This window comes from Caretta caretta, chromosome 1, assembly GCF_965140235.1.
Source record: "Caretta caretta isolate rCarCar2 chromosome 1, rCarCar1.hap1, whole genome shotgun sequence".
Classification (NCBI taxonomy): domain Eukaryota; kingdom Metazoa; phylum Chordata; order Testudines; family Cheloniidae; genus Caretta; species Caretta caretta.
In genome coordinates this window covers 292,109,853-292,131,937 of record NC_134206.1, presented here as the reverse complement: position 1 = coordinate 292,131,937, position 22,085 = coordinate 292,109,853, and the positions used below count along the sequence as shown (strand labels likewise).

The 22,085-nt window shown below is 38.9% G+C and overlaps 1 protein-coding gene across 2 annotated transcripts in view; it reads left to right on the top strand.

Annotated features, from left to right (window-relative positions):
- Positions 1 to 22,085, top strand: part of SRGAP1 (SLIT-ROBO Rho GTPase activating protein 1) — a 233,063-nt gene that overhangs the window by 185,440 nt on the left and 25,538 nt on the right. For both annotated transcript variants that reach the window (XM_048835915.2, XM_048835914.2), the window contains exons 11-16: positions 446 to 473; positions 2,465 to 2,498; positions 6,065 to 6,125; positions 6,296 to 6,373; positions 7,990 to 8,124; positions 20,949 to 21,054. In XM_048835915.2, the coding sequence (XP_048691872.2) occupies positions 446 to 473; positions 2,465 to 2,498; positions 6,065 to 6,125; positions 6,296 to 6,373; positions 7,990 to 8,124; positions 20,949 to 21,054 (442 nt within the window). The remainder of the gene's footprint in view (positions 1 to 445; positions 474 to 2,464; positions 2,499 to 6,064; positions 6,126 to 6,295; positions 6,374 to 7,989; positions 8,125 to 20,948; positions 21,055 to 22,085) is intronic.

The window sequence follows — 22,085 nt, the reverse complement described above, 5'->3', positions numbered from 1 at the left end:
TGTTATTAGCAAGCAGTTACAGTCAAGAGCTCTGCATTTTTGGCATTGAACAAGTTTAGGCACCAGCCAGGATGCAATCTAATCCTGGCATAGCTCTATTTACATATTGATTTAGTCATTAAAATACATGAGCATAAACAGTGGAGGCTATTTGAAATTTTGCATCACATTATTTACATTACCAAATGGTTTTTTAAAGAGAAAATGTCTGAGAAGTAGCTTTATACATGGATTGTTTTGGGTTATTTAAAACTATGGAGATGGAAGATAACCTCACATTGCCCTGAATTGTTGTACAGTTGTAAATCTTGTGAAATAAACTTGGGTTAAAAATAATTCAGGATGAATAGTATACTGGCAAGCATAAGAATAGTTACATACAAAAATAAGCTTTTATTTCCATAAGCTACAACTGAATATTTCCTTGTTCATTGAACTCCTCTAGGTCACAGAGCTGAATACGTGACCACCAGGTAAGATTTTTTTTTTAACTTTTTTTGTGTTGTAGGGAGCTACAAAGATAATAAAGTTTCAAAAATCATCTATATGAACAATGTGATTAATTTGAAACATGACTATTGTTAAATAAATTGTACAGAAGCATACTTGCATCACACATTCTAGCATCTAACTAAGCTAATGCTGTGACTTTAAATTGATAAAGGACTCACTTGTCCATTTTTTTCTGGAATTATAAAGTACTTTTGTGAACACCTTCATAAAATCTCATAAAGTTGAAACACATCAATTTAAAGGTTAATTTTTTGCTTTGGTGAATAGGAATGAAATCTTTTTTTAACATTTCTGCACTCTTTTATATTGTCATGCAACGATCCAAATTGTCACTTTTGCAAGATATCTCTGCTCAGATGTAGTTTCTACTGCTACCAAGGCACTACTGTGGAAACAGAAGTTTTAGGGGAGAAGGATTTCTTTAAAGATTAATTAAAAGTAATTTCCAGTCCTAATCAGCCCAGAGTCTCACTACCATTTTTTTAGGTTTTAATGTGATTTTTTCCTAACTTTTAAAAAAAGGTTTTCTGTCTTCTATTGACGTCTGAAAGAGCCATCAAAACAAGGGAACCTGACTGGCTATATAGGGACACTAACTACACACCAACAAGTACTGACAAGTGCACAAAATAAATTGTGAATTAGAGAAGAATACTTATTTCAGTAATCTCTTTTGGTTCTAGTCATCCCATGTGTTACATGCAACAATACTATGTAAACATTTAGCAGATAAAAGTGCATCGTGAGTTTTTTATGTTGATGCTATTCCTTTAATTTCTCTAGCTAAATTGCAATGTATTTTGTTTCTTGTGAAAAAAATTGTCAGTATGAATGTGAGAGGCTAATCTGTTTAACAGTTACTGTCTCCAGATGAAAATGTCCATGAATTGTTTTTTGAAGTGCCTGAAGATTACAATGCCCAGCTTTAATTTTCATTTGAAGTTTCTCCATCATGAGGCAACTTCTCTGTTTAATAAAAGAGGTGCTTAGAATGTTGGTGTGTCATGCTGTGGTTGGCAGGATGGATTTCCGTTCCTGCTGCACATTTCGTGGATGATCGTACAAAATAAGACCATTCCAATCATACACTTTGGCGGGAGAGTGTACAGTAAAACTTTAAAAGAGGATTTGTAAGGAATGTCAGAATTATCAGTGAGGAATTTCTTTGTAGCAGGATTTTTCCTCTCTTTATTATGTTACACTTAAATCGTGTGAAATGTCTTTGTTTGACAAGTACTGTTTTTGTTTTCCTTTTCTCCTCTTAAAATGTTTTATTACTTTGCCACGAGCTTACAGATATTTTATAGTATGACTTAATTCTACCTTGCTCAGTAATCACATTCCCTTCTCTTAGGCCTCCAAACCTTCCCCCTAAACCACAGAAACACAGGAAGCCCAGACCCCGATCACAATATAATGCTAAGTTGTTTAATGGTGATTTGGAATCATTTATCAAGGTACTGACACCAGCTCTCTGGGTGGCTGATCTCAACACTTCTTACTGTAATGGTCAAAACCTCATGTAAACTGAGGCAAATCACGATGTTCAGATTTGTCTTGGGCCTCTTGCCCAGCTGATCAATATAATACTTCCTAAAGTTAGAGGGAAACAGAAGAATACAATGTTCACATTGAACTTCCTTACAATTTATTTAATACAAGTATGGATGGTTTTGATAAAAAATTTGCAGTTCATTAGAAGATAAAGTTTAATGTTGTATCCCACAATCTGACATTATTTCCTACCAGCAGTTTTAGTCACTTTAAATAATTCAGAACCCTATGTACAGCCAATAGTACACTGGATCTGAAATCCAGGTTTTCATTTCCCATGACTTCAGGAATTCATTGTATTGTGTGAAATTGTGAGAAGCATACTTCTGTATCTTGTATCTTTGCTGTATTTACTATCTTCTTCTTTTTCTTACTTTATTTCTGATAATGCTTGTAGCCGAGGACGAAGGAACTCTCACACCAGACACCAGGTATAGTTCTAGTGAAAAGAAAGCTGACTCTTCCTCACTAACAAGTTGCATTCATGCCTGGCTTTAAATTAGTTTTCCAGTTGACCTTACAGGGGAGGTTTGCATTAAGAAATTAGATTGTTTCATAATTCAGTTTTGGCTGCCATAGTCCTCCTAGAGAATGACTATGGAGAGATGAACTATAAATTTACAGATATTCCCTTATTCATTAGCAAGCACTTGCTCCCCACAATGTCCTGTGTTGAATGAGAATAAAACTTCAAGTCAACGCTAGTAGTAAGGTTTAGGTAATCAGTTTACAAATTTTAAAAATGTTTTTCAAAACGACAACTCCTGGAAACTCACCTGGGATCTGAGAGTCAAGCTGAGTTCCTTTCTTCTTGTACATCATCACTGGAGGTAAATATTTTATAGGACAAATTCCACCATTAATGGCACAAATATGATCCTACTGTATTCAAATTGAGCTTTCTGTGACACCTACACAACTGCACTGAAAGCTAATGGTATTACACAGATGTCATTTTGTGATATAAAGACATAATAGTAAATCATGGCACTGGGCAAAACATAAACATCATTATCTTCAATTATCTCTGCAAAGATACAAATAAAACAAAAATTAACACACCCAGGTTAAAAAAATAGAATGTATTGCCTTCCAGCACAATCCAGATCTTGGAACAGGCACTATGAGATGAGGTGGGTGAGAGCTCAGCCACAAGGAGAGAGGCTGTTCCCCTACATGTCCAGTCTTAAAAAAGAGGTAGCCTAATGACTGATCATTCAGTAAGTCCGGGGAAAGGGCCTCTAGTCAAAGAATGAGCTTTGTATGGAAAGGATGAGTCATTTTAAGTGGCCCCACAACAGGGTAGAAAAAATGGCTCATTATTACATAACTGCTTTAACAAGACGTGCTCATCGGGCCAAAATACGTGCTTGTTAATAGCAGATATTTTATCTGAATTAATGGCAGTGGAAGGGGTCAGTCTTGGTGACATCTAGCGAAAGCAGATTCCTTCCTCAAATGATTTCTTTCCACCAGTGGATAAAAAAATCTATGGCCTGTTACTTTTGATTTGCAATGAGCTGGACAAATGTGAAAACTAAGCCTGAATGTTTTAGTGTTGTGAGGCTACTCCTAAAACAAGCATTAAAATAGTCATGTGTACTCTGGTAATTTCTTACTGCAAACAATACCCTTTTAGCAGCTTTACATTCCTTGTACAGATAAGTATGCTAGCAGTATATGTGATATGTGTTCTAATATTTTGCTGTTTTGTACGGACAGCCCAATATTTATTGTTTTTAATTGTTGTAGTATTACTAGGTTAGCAGCTGAACTGTGCAAATCTTGTGCAAATTAATTTATCTGTTACTGAATTGCTACACAACCTGAAATGTAAATTTTGGTGTAATTATTATTGTTGATTCTTAACCATAACCCTCCCTTTGGCTTTTTTTTTAAATAAAATTCTAAAATGTACATTATTTAAAGTAGAATAGTTACTGGAATTATGATAAATAACCCCATTAAAGCATTATAATGTTGCACACCAAAGCAATAGTTAGATCGTCTCAGCAATTCCATTGTAGATTTTTTTCCCCAAATGTATAAGAATATATATACTGTATATTTGCCCATGGTCTTCCAGTAAAAAACTAGACACACAAATTGCATATAGAATCTTTGCCTGGACTTAATTCTTAGCTCTGCCTTCTTTACTTCTAATTTAGTTTAACGTGAAACTAAAGGACTATTTTATAAGAAGAAAAAGAAAGGTTGCATATTTTGAGTGACAGAGTTTTTTATTTGTTTTCTTTGTGGTTTTGTAACTTAATCTGTTTTTATATTAAATTTTGAAATAAATTGGTTCATATTTGAGATTCATTTTTCTAAAAATATTGTAGCCACCAAATAATGATTTTTGAAGGTACCTTTCGGTTATGAAAAAAGTTTATTTTTTCAAGCATAAGCAGTAACTATTTTTAACCATATATGGTTCATGTCCTCAATGCATATTTGAGGACTCCTTGAGAGTCCTTAATCTCCACTGGGGGTAAACAGTATCCTATTTTTAAAATGCCAAAATGCAGAGCCCAGCAAACAGTAACCATTCTCTTGGATCTGATCCTTTCAACACCAGCAGACGTTGCGTAGGGCATGAACAATGCTCCTCCATCTCTCTCTCTCTCTCTCATGCTGTTTGCTGGAATGGCTACCTTTTTGTGTTTTTATAACTTAACTTTTTTACAAGATTGTGTTGAGCCTGTGGAGGACAGAGACTGTTTTTTGTTTGGTCCCTACCCTTACACCTATCCAGTTTGGGTGACCCTACCAGGAGTTAAAACTCCTGCCAGCAAAGCACTCAGGGTCATTGAAACACACATGCCTTCCCACCACATAAAATCCTCAGGGAAGGAATTCTTTTGGATAATCAGTGGTTTGAAAAATAGTCAAATTAAACTTAAACTTTACTGATCTAGAATCCATGTATGGTCAAATACTTCCTGTTCCCTCCCACTGATTATTTTTTTAAACAGTCATATTTAATATAAAACAAAACCCCCTATATTTAGCTAACGCCATGGTTGTGATTCAAGCACCAAAGGCAAGACATTTTAGAAATACAGGTTCTGATCCTGCACACAGACCCATATTGTTGCTTACTCTTATTCAGAATCCCACTGAAGAGAACTTGGGGATCAGGCCCAAATATCTTACCCTCCCTTTCGGACTGTATCGCAAATTGAGGGGTAGGTCCTAACTGGCACCGAAAATAGGCATAATGGATCCCCACACAGGAGAACACATGCTTCTAAAGCTGCATTAATGTGTATCTGTATTCTGGCTGAGACCCAACCCTGTACACAAGCTCCTTAAACAACTTAGTCCTGCTAAGGGTAGGAACACACTGTACAGGTGGCTGTCAGTGGTAGTAATTCCCAGGTCAGGAAGTAGGCAGTATACCATCCCGTGCTATCCAGTTGGTGGCTCTTACTGCAGACAGCCTGTGGAGTAACGTTTCTGACACCTCAGAGGAGCCAGAATAGGGGCCACTAACTTCCTTTCCCTGACCTTTCAGGCCTGGCCATATGAGCAAGCATCTGCAAGAATTTGGCCCCAGCGTATATAAAATTCACTCCAGCTACTCATGGAAAAATAAGCTAAATTAATGCACAAGCTTCATTTTTATACCATGATAATTAATGTTAATTGTATATTTAAAAGGAAATTCACTGTTTAACTCATTTTGCTTCAGGAGTCTAAAATAACTGCATGAAATGAGGTTTCATGTGTTTTAAGATAACCACATGCACAGAGATAAATTGAGGATAAAATTTCAGCCATCACTTAGAATTTATTTGATTTGATGATTTGCATAAGAACCTTAATATTACTTTGTTAGCCTCCTGGCAAAAGTGGGGAGACAGTTTTTGTTTGGAAGGGGTTGTTTTAATAAATACTATGAGTCAATCTTGAATTATCGATAAAACCCATTTTCACATGTGATCTAACTTCTGTCTCTTTCAGTTTGTGATTATATTCTTTTTGCTTTTGCCAGGATTCAGGACAAGTCATTCCCCTCATAGTGGAAAGCTGTATCAGATTTATCAATTTATATGGTAAGCTCTGAAATATGTCATGTCACTTCATTAGCACCCTGGCTATTTTGCATAAAGTATATTTTGCATTATAATTTTACACCCTCATGTTTGTCATTTACTTGTTAAAAAATAGATTAATTCTTTAGCACATGATCTCATTGCTCATCTTTTCTTCCCCTGCTCTTCAGGTCTTCAGCATCAGGGAATTTTCAGAGTGTCTGGTTCCCAGGTGGAAGTCAATGATATTAAAAATTCATTTGAGAGAGGTAATTGAATTTTCATCCCTATGGGCAACCTGAGATCCAGCTCTTGAAAAAAAAATCTGTTAAAATTTAATAATTTTCTTGGATATTTAAGCAATTTTATGTACTGTATTCACTGTACTTCAAGCTTTACCTAACTGTATATTTACTTGCCCAGTATAGTAATGACTCTTTCAGCGTTTTCACTTTATTCTGCCGCTAGGCACATAAGATTATATTTTACTATACGAGTACACAAGATTTGTGACCCTTGCACTGTCTGTAAAATGTTTTATTTTACCAGTGGTGAACTGCAAAGGATGACTTGTTTGTCTTTCCTGTTTTTATTATCTTTAAGATTCCCAAAAGAACCAAAAATATTAAATGGATGATCAGACAATATTTAACACTATTTGAGACCACTGTTACTGGGTCTTGCAGAATATGAGTGCTGGACTTTCTGGTCCTTCTGCCAAAGTGACATCACAGTCAATACAAGCATCGGTTGAAAGAGTCGTTCCATTTTAAACCTCTATTTTCATTCCTAAGGCAATTTTATCCCAGAGGATAATTTTCTGAGAAAGATGTAAGACAATGAACAGAGGTTTTAAATGTGTTTGTCTTTCAACCTACATTAAATCTATGACTGTTGTGATGTCACTTATTGTGGCAGAGGAACCAGGATCTGAAGGAGCTAGCAATTCTCAGATTGTGTTAAACCATAGTGTTAATTACATTTTTCTAAAAAAAAAAAAAACACAGCTAAGTCATCTCTGAGATTTTTACAAACCGTTTTTTAATTTCTAGCATAACCTTTGCAGATCACCTTTTAATAAGAGGAACCCTTGGAGAACAATCTGTCTTGTGACTAACAGCAAGAAGAAAGAGTAGATGATATTTTCACTCTCCAATATGAACTGCATACCTTGTAAAATCAGATATGATACTGATATGTGCAGTAACTGTTTTTATATGATAAATGTTGTAGCACCCTTATATCTGAGGACATTAATGGATTGTTACTGTCTATCTTTAAAGTCTGCCTTATTAAAATGGAAATTGTTTAGCTACAGAAATGTTCTCAAAGTCATATAATATCATTAAAGCTAAAAATGTTTTAGCATCCAGTTTAGTCTTTTAAATGATGCAGTATTTTGTTGTGACTTTTAGTGGTTTTGATTCTGTACATTGTACTCATACAACTGCATTATGCACATCTTGCTGAGTTTCTGTGAATGCCTTTTCAATCCAAAGAGAGATGTGCAGCTCAAATAAATCTCTGTTTTATATGTTCTATATAAGCTGCCTAGGAATAGTCCTAAAAGTCCTATTTCACTAAGAATGATCGCATTCTTTATTTCACTAATTGCAAATCATAATCTGTCCCAAAATATTCATTCTGAACTTCATGATCTATGGGATCACTGGGTTACATAATTTAAAGAAAGATTTATTTCAGGCTGGGTTTGGTTTTTTTTTTTTTTTCAGTTTAATCATGGGGCGGGATTTCTAAACCGATGTTTATTATTTTACTACCGTGCAACATCCCACACAGTCAAATCAAATCTTCATTTGTTTATATGAAATACTGTTAAGCAAGAATGCCTGTGTATGTTTCATTTACTCTATTTATTTTTAAGGTGAAAATCCTTTGGCAGATGACCAAAGTAACCATGACATTAACTCAGTTGCTGGAGTACTGAAGCTCTATTTCCGAGGGCTGGAAAATCCTGTCTTTCCTAAGGAAAGATTTAATGATCTTATTTCCTGTGTCAGTAAGTAAAAATTCATATTTCATTCTCTATAGAATTACATGTTCATAAATACAGTAGCTACCTAGAAAAAAAATGATTTCACTGATTTTTCTGAAACAATTCGTTTGCCATCTACAACAGTCTGTGTCGATTATTAGTCATACTTGCAGCTGTGATTGCTCCCTTTTTCCAGAAGGATCAATGTACAGTGTAAGTCTTTGTTTTCAGTACAGCAGGAAGACAATCTTTCTTAGTATATGAAATATTTAAATTTACATACACTGCCATTTTCTTCTAATCTTTAGGGCAGAACAAGGGAATGATGACATCAGTGTGCCAAGAGAGTGCATTACTTCTAGCAATGGTTTCACTCTCTGCAGAAGTCTCATGCAAATGGTGGTGAATAACTATTTAATGACCCAACAGTGTCTGATTCTGAGCACCACCTGTGAGATGCTTAGTGCTCTCAATTTCCATTTGCTTTTTGGGGAGTTGGGATACCTCAGCCCTTTGCAGGATTAGGAGCATAATAGTTCTCATTCCAGGTGATGTTCTTGCCACTGTACACTAGGTAAAGAGAGGAAAGCAGTATAAAAGGGCTCAAAAAGCCTCCGAACCTGCTGATGAAAAATTCCCTCAGCACAGGGAACTGAGACAGATAGCTGCAGCTGTCATCAGAGGACTTCTTCACAACCCCCAGCATGAAGAGCATGCCATCACAGGGCTGGAGTGGGAGGAAGTGGAAAGCTTTCCTCCCCTGAGCCTCACTCTGTTGGCTGGCTGTCCCAGCTGAATGTAAGTGTTATGAAGGGGGAGAAGCAATCTCCTAGGTAGCTACGTTCAATCCCATTGGGGGTTTTAATTAGGACAGGCACTTTGAACTCTACTATCTGCTCAGTGGGGAGCCAGCCCAACATGCAGAACTCCAGGGTGGTGTGTTTAGGTGCCCTGGTGTTGCTCAGCAAATGGGCAGTTGTGCTTTGTACTATGTGGAGCTCAGTGTGTGGTTTCATTTCTAGATAGGATAAATGGCAGTAATCTAGCATGGAGGTTATTAATGAGCGGATCACTGTGATCTCTCGGTCACTCAGGAGAGGGTGCAGAATTTTGGTCATGCTGAGATGGAGGTGGGCACATTTTTTCCACCATGACTATTTGAGTCTCCAGCAGCACTGTGGGCCCCAAAACTTCAGACTAATTTAACAATCTGAGGACAGATTCCCCCAACAGAAGAAGATGTGAGAGAAGACAAGTTCTATAAAGCATTTCAACCTTTCTACCAGCATTACTTCAGTCTTGTCTGGGTTCACCTTTAACCAGCTGCTCCTCATCCAAGAGCAAATGTCATGGAGTCAAAAATTTTAAGGTCAGAAGAGGGACCATTCTGATCATCTAGTCTGATTTCCTTCATGGGGCATAAAAGTTAACCCAGTAATTCCTGTATTGAGTCCAATAGCTTCTGGTTGAACTAAATAATAGATATGAGAAAAACATCTAATGTTGATTTAAAGACATCAAATAATGGAGAATTTACTACATCACTTAGTAAACTGCTCAAATGGTTAATTGCCCTCATTGTTAAAAATTTGCACTTTATTTTCAATCTAATTTTTCTCATTTCAACTTCTATCCTTTGGATCTTGTTATGCCTTCATTATTTTGATTAAGCATTAAGACAGCTGGGAGATAGTGGGGTTTACATGTAGACCTGGGTAAGTCCACCTACTGCTGGCACTTCAATTTATATCATCTCACCAGATCTCCCAATGGCTTTAAATAGATTTGAATACTATGGAGGAAGAAGATTGAGCCTTATAGCTCAAATGAGGGCTTTGGAGATGGAAGAACAGTTGTCCTAAACAACCTGTTAGGTTCTTTCCAAGAAGAGGGGCCTGAAATGTTTAAAATTCCTTTCCCGCCTTCAGCTTCTCAGATGCAGGACAGGTATATTTGGTGATTGATGGTAGAGTTCTGGCAGAATGAGTATAGATATGCATCCCTTGTCAATAGAAAGGTCAGCTCCAAAGCAACACCATTTTGTGGCCTACAGCTTCACTGAGGGGGAACCAGGTTCATGTGGCACTGGAGACTGGCCTATCTTATCAGTCAGCTTATTTGAGAAAAGTGAGTCTGGGCATTGGGTGATAGTTTGTGAGGCTTCTAGCATCAACCAATGATTTCTTTAGTCTGACTACTATATGTCTTATGGTAGGCAGTAAATTATCTTACTGAAAGGAAGTGTTGACAATCTCTGTTATAGTAGGGCTCCCAGAAGTTCCCTGTTGTCTCTTTGTATCCAGGAAGAGCAGATATCAGAGTCACAGATGGTAACCCTGAATGATGTCACTCCTTTCCTTGTAAAGGGCGTCTTGTGTTTCTGTTCCTGCTCTTGGCTAGTTCCTCTTGTGGTTTATGAGGCCATCTTGGATGTAGGTGACCTTCTTTGTGACTCACAAAAAGAGGTACTGTGTATTAGGGTTGAGTAGAGCCAGTCTGTATTTCCAAAATGATTTGTAGCCCAAAAAAGTTCTGCTGGGATTCGCTTTTCTGCCTCCGTGGCAAAGAAGAGAGAGGCTCTGTTTGCCTTTGTTATGGCAGTGGCATAGGTTTGTAGAAATTCTGTGTGTGCCACTGACTACTTTCAGTTATTTCTTTCACAAGTCAACTGACTGTCTGCATAGGTGGGGGGATTGAGAGAGGGTGCTTTGATACTAGAATGTCTTTAGTAGTGTTCTAGAAGTGGCTGTAGGACCTAGCTAATTCATCTACTCCTTGGCTGCTTGGTTGGGTAGAGTTTTCTATAAGTAAGTTTTGGCAGGATTCAAGAGTTTTTCTGGGTAGATCATGGTGGTTTCATCTTGTTTTGGAATAAGGAGAGTTCTTATTCCTGTCTGGAGCAGCATGTGGTCTGATCAAGTTAAGGGGATGGTTCTTGCATTTATATTCACAGGCCTAGGATCCAGTCCAGGGATAGTCAGCTGTGAACCTACATGTGTAGCTTACCTGTGAAAAACCTAAGGTGGAGAGTTTGGATATCTTTCTTAAAATATTTATAAAACACTTATGTGTGTGTTTGTTTTTAAACACAGTTACTGAGTATCAGTGAAACATTTGGTTTGTATGAAATTCATGGTCTGTTGACTACTTCATCCTTAAAATATTACCTGCATTAAAATGTTTGCCCATCACAATATTTATATATTTGCTTATTTTTGACTTGTTTCTGTTTTCTGCTATGATAAGGTAGATATGAGTATAGTAGTTCATATGAAATATTATTTGATTTCCAAGCAAAATCCTATTTATTCACACACTATTAAAGCCTAGCTTTTTAATCCAAGGCAATGTCAATTCATGTCCCGAACCAACCCATATTGGTGTTTGTATGCTCAAAAATAGGTGCGAGAACAAAGGAAACCAAAGCAGACTCTAAGCCTTAAACTAAGATTGAAGTAAGCTAAAAAGAGTTTAAGGAATTAAAAGCATTACTTGCATTTTTAGAGAGTCATCATAGAAGAAACATAGCATAAAGCTCAGTGCAGATGTTTCAGCCCTCCAGAGAACTATTGCACTGAACAAGGCTGTGGATGACTTAAATGTTTGTACTGAACTTTGTACTTTTGTTTCTTCTCTGATGTCTTGAGAGCACCTCAGCAGCAGTATTTTTAATTCCTTTTATTGATGTGAGTTTTCAGACCCTCTTCAGGGTTTTAATTTTGTCTCTACACTTGTATACTTAGGTTGTGTGCTGCTTTCCAGAGTATAATCTTTTATACAAGAAGAAACTCACTGATTTTAGAACTTACTATACCCCACCTGAATTTTGATGGAACCCAGATATCATATATTTACAAAATCCTAGTCCAGTCCCAAATGCAGTTTTTACTGTTGTTTTTTAACTTTAGACATCATATAATCTGCAATGGGACAGACAGTTCGGGCAAAACCCTGCTCCCAGTTTGGATTGTAAATCCTTCAAGGCAGGGATAATCTCTTTTCTGTGTCTGTACCGCCCCAGCACATTGGGGCCTCCATCCAGGTTGAGGCCTTCAGGCACTATAATAATAATATAAATATGCATCATTACTACTAGAGGCAATGGGAGTTTTGCTAATTATTTTTAACAGGAGCAGGCACAGGCCCTTTTCCTGTAAGAGAATAGAAATTGTTAGGACTTGTTGAGATCACTATATAGCATGTAGGTTCTGGAAAGCTTTTATTTTTTAATGAAGCTTGCAAATGCTCCAGTTCTTATTAAATAGAGTTTGTGATAGTACAGTATGAAAATGAATATATCCATTTTCACTTGGTCTCCTTCCAAACAGTTCTTGAAGATGAATGCAGATTTATTTTACAGTTCTGTTTACAAAGATTCCTGTGATTCACAACAAAATAGGATATAGAAATGATACATAAAGTTGGCATTCATTTAAAAATATAAAATGGCAAAATGTCACAGATAATATCTGAAAATATAATGTTGCTAGTGAAAGAAAACCTTGAAAGTGGACTGTTCAGCTGTGGATGTCAAACATATTTGAGGCTACTACCATAAACTGAAGCTTTTCACAATGTAGACACTGAGGGTTTGGGTTTTTTTTTTCTTTTTGCATTAATGCATACATTTTCAAATGAAATAACATATTGTGATTTAATGCTTTTTCTTTGCAAGTGCTTTGGAAATGGTGCTATAAAAGATTCAGTGCTTTCTGTGCAATTTTCCCCAGATAAATGTATAATAATTATATAGCTAATTTGTTTTGATTTTTGAACAGCTTTGGTTAAATTGGGGGCAAGTTCTGATTGTTCCAGAGCTAGTCTGCAGCAAGTAATAGGGAATAAGGAACTTGTATCATTATGGGCTTCTCTATATCGGAAAGCCATAATTCAACTGCTTCTGCTGCCTGAGCAGAAGGGTGGACACTACTGCTGGTATTCTGAGGGTATTGAATTCAGCCTGTTTCAGTAGATGCTAGTCATACTGAAGGCAATATGAGTGACTCCTTCATACACCGGGGCCAGATTTGGCCACGGAAGCACTGGTGATGAAGTAGAGGGATGGCCAACTGTATCTTGCACTCTCGCCAGTTGCTTTTCCTGCTGAATGTAAATTACACTTATTTTGCACACTCGCCAACTGCCACATCAGCATAAGTTAAATCACTTTTGTCACTTAGAACCTACAGTAAAACTTGCCTTTAGTGACCACCTCTCAGGAGAGAGGACCTGTCACGAGCTACTACTTGCAGAGGCCACAGAACACCACCACTCTCTGGTGTGCAAACCTTTGAAAAGAGACCACCACTTAAGAGACCACTTTTGCTAACTCCCGTGAGTGGTTGCTCTTGGCAGGTTTTACTGAATTTACACTTATTTTATGACCAGCATACTCCTTATATGAAACTTACACCTCTGTTTTGTCACCATGGAATTTGGCCTAGAAAGGGTAAATATTTGTCGTACATTACTGGGGAGGTTGTGGGAGAGATGGAAATAGAGCCTGACCCCAGTTATTGAGTTATTACCACGTTCTAACCACTAAGTAGTGCTCCATTGCACAATGCTTCTGTGCTCAAATGCAAACATTTGTGGTTTATATACCTGAGCATTTATTGCCTGTTAAATGCTCCACTACTTTGGGATTATTGCTTAAACATCAATTTGCCTGATGTTGTCTTATGTTCTTTAGACAGGATATATTCTTGTCTTCATGTATAATTTAATATTGTGTTATTTGGTTTGGCTTTTTTGTTGTTTTTTTCCCCTTCTCTGGTCTACTTTATTCCTTAGATGCAGGTTATTCGTGCATTTCGCTTTAAGCACTGTTTGCAAAAACCTCAAGATAGTTCAACAGGTGATTAAATGTGCTGCCACGTCTTAAGGAAAAGCAAACGCGCACCCTGGTTCTCAGTATCTCCAAAATGGACAGAGATGACACTGCATTATGAACAGGTTCTAGTGATTTTTGAAATCTGGTGATTTTGAAAATAGAGTTTTGTTTAAAAATTTAAAGCTCTATTACACAGTAAGTGAACTAAGTCAATTGATTAGAAATACACACAAAAACCCAGTGACAGGGTTCAGTACAGCACAGCCTGCCTCACCTCCACTGCATACCTGCCTATAGTATGCAGTCAGCAGTGGCTCCAACCTCTCTGCACTTCTTCCATTAGGTGTTACGGCCTCTGGAAACGACAGTCTCAAAAAGACTATGGTCCCTGACTTGGTCCTCCCACAGTGCTGCCCTGTCAGAGCTGGTTCAGAGATCTCTGAGTGAGTGCTGAGGCCCTCCTATGCAGCCACTACACATATAGTTTCCCTCTCCCTGAACTCTAGGCTTCCAGGGTGCAAAAGGTCTTGCAAGGCCCTCCATACCATTGTAGATTTCACTCTTGATTTAAATTTAGTTGGCCGCTGCAAAATATGCACCTCTCCACTTGACATCAGTTCCCCTGAGGCTGTTTCAGTTGTGGCCAATATTCGTTCCCTTCTCCAAGCACCTCCCTTCCTTGCCTCCTTCCCCACACATAGAGGATAGATTAATTCCTAATGAGGTTATCCTCGCCAAAGCCAGGCTAATTGCCTGGACTTAAAGGTGGGAGTATTGTCTTGTGATCTTTGACTCCTGGGTCATTCTTCTAATTGTAAGTTCTATTCCCATTTCTGCAACTAACTCTGCATTATTTGGGCAAGTCACATAGGTTGCATACCACAGTTAGTATGTTATATTATAATTTAAATCAGCTTCTGTACCAGATGATTGGAGGATCACTAATAAGCTAATTTTTTTTTAAAGTCTCCAAAGGCGATCCTGGCAATTACAAGCCAGAAAGCCTAACTTCAGTACCAGTCAAATTGATTGAAACTGTAGTAAAGAATGGAATTATCAGACACACAGATGAACAGGATTTGTTGGGGAAGCGTCAACACGGCTTTTGTAAAGGGAAGTCATGTCTCACCAATCTATTAAAGGTGGTAGGTGGATGTAGTGTACATGGACTTTCAAAACAGCTTTGACAAGGTCCCTCAGCAAAGGCTCTTAAGCGAAGTAGGCAGTCATGGGATAAAAGGGAAGGTCCTCTCATGGCTCAATAACTGGTTAAAAGACAGGAAACAAAGGGTAATAATAAGTGGTCAGTTATTGGAATGGAGAAAGGTAAATAGCGGTGTCCCCCAGGGATTTGTACTGGGACCGGTACTGTTCAACATATTAAAAATTGATTTAGAAAAAGGGATGAACAGTGAGGTGGCAAAGATTGCAGATGATACAAAATTACTCAAGAGAGTTAAGTCCAAAGCTGACTGCGAAGAGTTACAAAGGGATCTCACAAAACTGGGTGTCTGGGTAACAAAACAGCAGATGAAATTCAGTGTTGAAAAATGCAAAGTAATGCATATTGGGAAACATAATCCCTACTATACATACAAAATTATGGGGATCTAAATTAGCTGTTACCACCCAAGAAAGCTATCTTGGAGTCATTGTGAATAGTTCTCTGAAAACATCCGCTCAGTGTGTAGCATTAGTCAAAAAAGCTAACAATGTTAGGAACCATTGTGAAAGAGATTAAGAAGACAGTAAATATCATAATGCCCTATATAAATCCATGTTATGCCCACACCTTGAATACTGCGTGAAGTTCTGGTCACTCCATCTCAGAAAAGATATATTAGAATTGGAAAAGGTACAGCGAAGGGCAACAAAAATGATTTGGGGTATAAACAGCTTCCCTGTGAGGAGAGATAAAAAGACTTGACTGTTGAGGTTAGAAAAGAGATGACTAAGGAGGGGCTATGAGAGAGGTCTATAAAATCATGAATGGTGTGGAGAAAGTAAATAAGGAAGTGTTGTTTACCCCTTCACATAACACAAGAACTAGGGGTCACTCAATGAAATGAACAGGCAGCAGGTTTAAAACAAACAAAAGGAAGTACTTCACACAACTCACAGTCAATCTGTGGAACTCATAGCCAGGGGATGTTGTGAAGGCCAAAACCATAACTGGGTTCTGTTAGGCAAAAGACTCTTTTCCCAAGAATCAGACAGGCACAGACAATACTGAAGGGGGTTTATTCACAGTACCGGGAAGACTGACAAGCAGCTTCAAAAATACGGTGCCATAGTGGCCAGTTATATACATTCTTTTATCAATTCATTTGCATTTATCTGTACATACAGAGACAGACATTGTTACAAATCAAGAGAGAACCCTAAACAAAGATAAAAATAGGAACAGTACATACATATAGAGGTCATCCTTTTGCATCAAGCATCTAGAAAAGGAGTACTTGTGGCACCTTAGAGACTAACCAATTTATTTGAGCATAAGCTTTCGTGAGCTACAGCTCACTTCATCGCATGCATACTGTGGAAAATACAGAAGATGTTTGTTTTTATACACACAAATCATGAAAAAATGGGTGTTTATCACTACAAAAGGTTTTCTCTCCCCCCACCCCACTCTCCTGCTGGTAATAGCTTATGCAAAGTGATCACTATCCTTACAATGTGTATGATAATCAAGGTGGGCCATTTCCAGCACAAATCCAGATTTTCTCTCCCCCCCCCCCACACACCCCCCCCAAAACAAACCCACTCTCCTGTTGGTAATAGCTTATCTAAAGTGATCACTCTCCTTACAATGTGTATGATAATCAAGGTGGGCCATTTCCAGCGCAAATCCAGGTTTTCTCCCTACCCCCCGCCCCACACAACACACACAAACCCACTCTCCTGTTGGTAATAGCTTATCTAAAGTGATCACTCTCATTACAATGTATATGATAATCAAGGTGCTGGAAATGGCCCACCTTGATTATCATACACATTGTAAGGAGAGCGATCACTTTACATAAACTATTACCAGCAGGAGAGTGGGGTGGGGGGAGAGAAAACCTTTTGTAGTGATAAACACCCATTTTTTCATGATTTTTGTATAAAAACAAACATCTTCTGTATTTTCCACAGTATGCATGCGATGAAGCGAGCTGTAGCTCACGAAAGCTTATGCTCAAATAAATTGGTTAGTCTCTAAGGTGCCACGAGTACTCCTTTTCTTTTTGCGAATACAGACTAACACAGCTGTTACTCTGAAACCTATCAAGCATCTATGGCTGCCTTACGGGGGCAGGAGGCAGGGTCGGGGGGAGGTAGGGATGAGTGCTTACAGATATCTGGTGGGCTGTGAAGGGAAGGTTTATTCTGTTCTAAAATCTGAGTTACTGGGCAGGCATTGACCATATAGGCTTATTAATTGTTTACAGTTGTCAGTGTCTTTGCTTCTCAGCAGTTTCTGTCTTTTTTGCTGGCTGAATTTTAACTCCTTCCTGACAGTTCCAAAAAAGAATTAGATACATTCATGGCTGCATGGGATGGGTGCATCAATTGCTATTAGCCAAAATGGTTGAGGATGCAACACCATGCTTTGGGTGTCCGTAAGCCTCTGGCTGCCAGATGATGGGACTGGATGACTGGGGATGGATCACTTGATGATTACCTGTTCTGTGTATTCCCTTTGAAGAATTTGGCATTGGCCACTGTCGGAAGACAGGATATTGGGCTAAATGGACCATTGTTCTGACCCAGTATGACCATTCTTATGTTCTAAAATAAATGCTTAGGTTATCTTATCTGAAAAATAGGAAAAATACCAGTTCACTTCAGAGGAGTGTTGAAATAGGACTAAATTATGGTTCTTGAGAGTCAAAGTAATGAAGATGAAGAGGCCTTCAGCATGCAAGTAGAAGATTCGCTGTACTTGTGTGCAATGGGCTTTACCTCCTTGGCACTGTTATAGCCAGTAATCCTTCCTCACAGTAACTGATCTGCTAGCCTTTGCTATGGCCACACAACAACCCCACCCTCGCAGATGCACCTCCTCTGGAAAAGTAACCTTTAGAGGCAAAGCAACACTGTCTTTCCCCTTGATGGGGTAAGCAACACAGTTATGCAAGGGGGTTCTTGCATCCACTCCTTTTCTCCCATAGAAGCAGCCAGAATTTAGTCCTTGATGTTTGAGATCCTTAGGTAAAAGATTACAATTCTCATCTATCTTTCATTGTAAACTAAAGCAAAACTTGTGAGGGGAATATCAGTGTTTTGGAAATAAACAATGGAGAGCAGCCAAATTCACAGTTGTGCAGTGTTCAGATTTTCAGCAGAGAATTTTTTCACCACGGAAATGAATGAGAGGTAAGAAAATTGGGACAATTTTACTAGGAATGAGTTAAAATATACGCAGCTAATTACAGCAATGTGTGGTTTGTAATGACTTCTAGTGACTGTTTTACACTGTGTCCTGACAGGTAGCATGTGCTGGAATGTGACAGGACCCATACTATGAAACCTGATGTTCCCTTTTTGCTTACACGGTCTATGCCCTTGGCAGGTAGTTATGAGTAAGGCTATGTTTTAGTCACAGATATTTTTAGTAAAAGTCATGGACAGGTCACAGGCAGTAAACTATATACCACTGACTAAATCTTGCGTGGTCTAGGGAGAGGCAGCCCTGGGGAAGCCATGGGTGCTCGCGGGGGGGGAGGGGGGGGAATTGCCGAGGGGAGCCATGGGTGCTGGGAGGGTGGGTTTTGCAGAGCTGGCAGGCTCCCTGCCTGGCTCCATGCAGCTCCCCGGAATCAGCAACATACATGCCCTTTCCTGGGCGGAGGGACAGCTGGGGGGCTCCATGTCCCAAGCGCTGGCTCTGCAGCTCCCCTTGGTCGGGAATTGCAACCAATAGGAGCTGTGGGGACAGTGCCTGGGGGCGGAGGCAAAGTGCAGAGCCACCTGGCTGCACCTCAGCCTAGGAGCTGAGGGAGGGACATCGTGCCACTTCTGAGGAGCCTCCGGAGCCTCTAAGCACCGCCGGAACCCTCACCCCCTCCCGCACCCCAAACCCCTATCCCTGCCCTGAGCTCCCTCTCACACCCAAACTCCTTCTACTGCTGTGGTGTGGGGCAAGGTGGCCCGAGACTGCCCTAGCAGTGCCTGGTGCAGCTGGCCCAGGAGCCGCCCGAGCTGCTCGGGCGGCCTCGGACCAGCCGCACTGGCTGCTGCAGAAGTCATGGTGGTCCTGGAAATTCACGGAATCCGTGACCTTCGTGACAAACCCGTAGCCTTAGTTATGAGCTGCTTGTTCAGCAAATAAAGGTACAATTCCTGAAAACCAACACACCTACGCCCAGAACTGGAATGCTGGGCTACATGCTGCTCTCTTCCATGCCGCTCACCCGAGGCTGTAGCGCTGTAGGAATACCGCTCACCCCAGGCTGTAGCGCTTCGCTGGTGCTGCTATTGCAGGAGCTTCTGCAGCCCCAACCCATCCCTGCTACAGGAAGTGAGAAGAGAGGATGGAAGAATCTGCTTGTGCACAAGAGATTTCCAGGGAGCTAGATTGCATGCAATCAAATCCCTGTTCACCCCAACCCGAATCCCCCTCACACATCCCCGTTCTGCTGGGGAATCTTCCATGGCTGCAGATGTAGGAGCAGTATTTGCCCTGTCGTTTACCAGGCAGAAATATTTATCTTCAAGGAAGTGCTATTGAGGTGCATCACTTTTGTTTGAGAAACCCAAATTCTGCTGCTGTGATGCTCTGCTTGTCATCAGTTTATGATATGAAAATATCAACTGTTAGAAACTGGATTTTTTTCCCTAAGGGGAGAAATATTTAAACACTAATCAACACACATTTTACATCTGAATATGAGTCCTAATTTGTATAAAATAAGCACATGAAAAGACCAAAAATAAACATTGAGAATGCCATCTATAATTAACACTGACCTTTTAGGTAAGTGATTATTTTAAATGTCTTCTGTGAAAAATCTTGTATTCTGTAACAAATGGTTTTTAGCTGTTGGCTTCACCCCCAATTCCTCATTTCACAGGTTCTCAATGTTACCAGTTGTCCATTGCACTGCTATTAGGTGCTATTATTCTAATATTCTACTAGGACTGTGTTTAAATTATGTGAATTGTACTATTATTTCTTGGTTGACTTAAGGGGCATTATTGAAATGTTAAATTGTTCTTAGCAATGTCATTTACACCAAAAATATCTTTGAGAGAAGAGTTCAAGGATTTCTTATTCAGAATAGAGGTTTGCTACTTTGAAAGATGTTTTGCTTTCCAGATGAAGCCCCATGTTCATTCTGAACAATGTAGAAAATCATAGATGCTGATTTCTGTTGTAAGGCAATAGAAACCAATGCTCTTGTGCTGCCTCAGTCCTGCTTTACACAGCTGTTGGTTTGCCTATTTCAGGAACATTTTGATGGACCTAAATGAAATTATCTAGGGAAAACACATCTGATCATTGTACTTTGTATTTTTGGATTAACACAAGAAGGCATTGATCTAGAATTGACTCTAATAGATTTACAGCTGGAGAGATAGTGTTGACAGAGAAAACTAAGTCGGGAAGGCTTTACGATCAGTGATCAGAAGGATATTTTCAATATGCAAATTCAAATACAGAGAATAAGCCGGTGTTTGGAACTGATGACAGAGATTCCTAGCCTTCTAATATTACTTTTTTACCCTTCGGGGGGAAATCCTCTTATGGCAGTTTTGCAAGCTATCTTACTTAGAAATCTGCAGTAAGTTAGTTTTCAGCAGACTTGCTGGACATATTTAAAGCATCATCTGGTAATTATGTATTAATAAAGTTGGTCAAATGGGGGGAGGGGAACTCAATTTTTTCCAAAATTTTTGCTATTTTTTTTTCCAAAAATTTGAAGAATGTTGACCAGCAACCTATATTAGCATAAGAATGACACCGTTAAGCTGAATATACAGGTTTTCTCCTAAAAAGGAGCTGAAGATATTATCTTCTGCCTTACAGGAATAGATAATCTCTATGAGAGGGCTCTTCACATCCGCAAACTCCTCCTGACTTTACCCAGGTCTGTCCTTATAGTGATGAGATACCTATTTGCCTTCCTTAACCAGTAAGTACCTTTCGGTTCCTGCCAGAATGCTGCATCTTCATCCCATTTCCACTGCTGGTGTCAAAATTTCCTTTGTCGTCTTCATAATCTTCATGAAATTTACATTTAGGCTTCAGGTAACACATAAGAGGGTATTTTAATTGGCAATGAAAACAGAAGGAAAAGGTCCATTTTCGTACAAACTGAAGTTACTTTTCTTTTTAACTGACTACAAGGTCATGGTAAGACTGATAAAAGTATTGCCTTGTACGCAAGGACTGCGGCTAGAGCTGGAGCTGTAGAACAAAACAACAAACAAAAAATATCCACATTAAAAATAACTTGCATAATTTAGAAGTGAACTTTTTCCCCTACACTCCTATCTTAAGCTGATTTTAACTTTCTGATTGTAAAAAATGCAACATACTCAAACAGCCAAAACACCTACAAGCTGGTGGTTTGATGCTGTGGTGGAACAAGATCCAAATTTCCTCATGTGTGTCTTTTGGGAAATTCACTGGTGCTCTTGCCCAAAATAATGATGGTGCTACAGGGGCTCAGGAACCCCACTTCTTTCCCTTCATACTGAAAAACGGAGACAGTTGTTGGGGTAGTGGGGGTATCAGAAACTGGCCCATTCTGAAGGAAAAAACTGGGCCAGAGGAAAGGGTAGTGTGGGAGAAAACATTGTTTTACCTGTGTCCCTTTTCTCTTTTTTTTTCCTGGTCCTGGTATTTTCACTGTGATATGCTTTCTTTGATCAGTGTTCTGCCCTATTTCTGGCTCTTTCTGTTTCTGTACTGCCTGCCTCCTGGGATTTTTGTTCTGTTGCTCCTTAAACCCTCCCTTCCTTCAGCACTGTAATGTGTATTTTGGGTTGAGCTTCTACTATATCTTCCAGGATGTGAATGATAAACTGTGTTATTAAATGTTAATATATTAAATCTACAGGTTTTGTTCTTAGGTTTTAATAGTGTGTGCACATACTGTATATTTGTTGAGGCTAGCCTCCGTTGGACTTGTCACCAAATAAATGATTTTCCAAACGCACA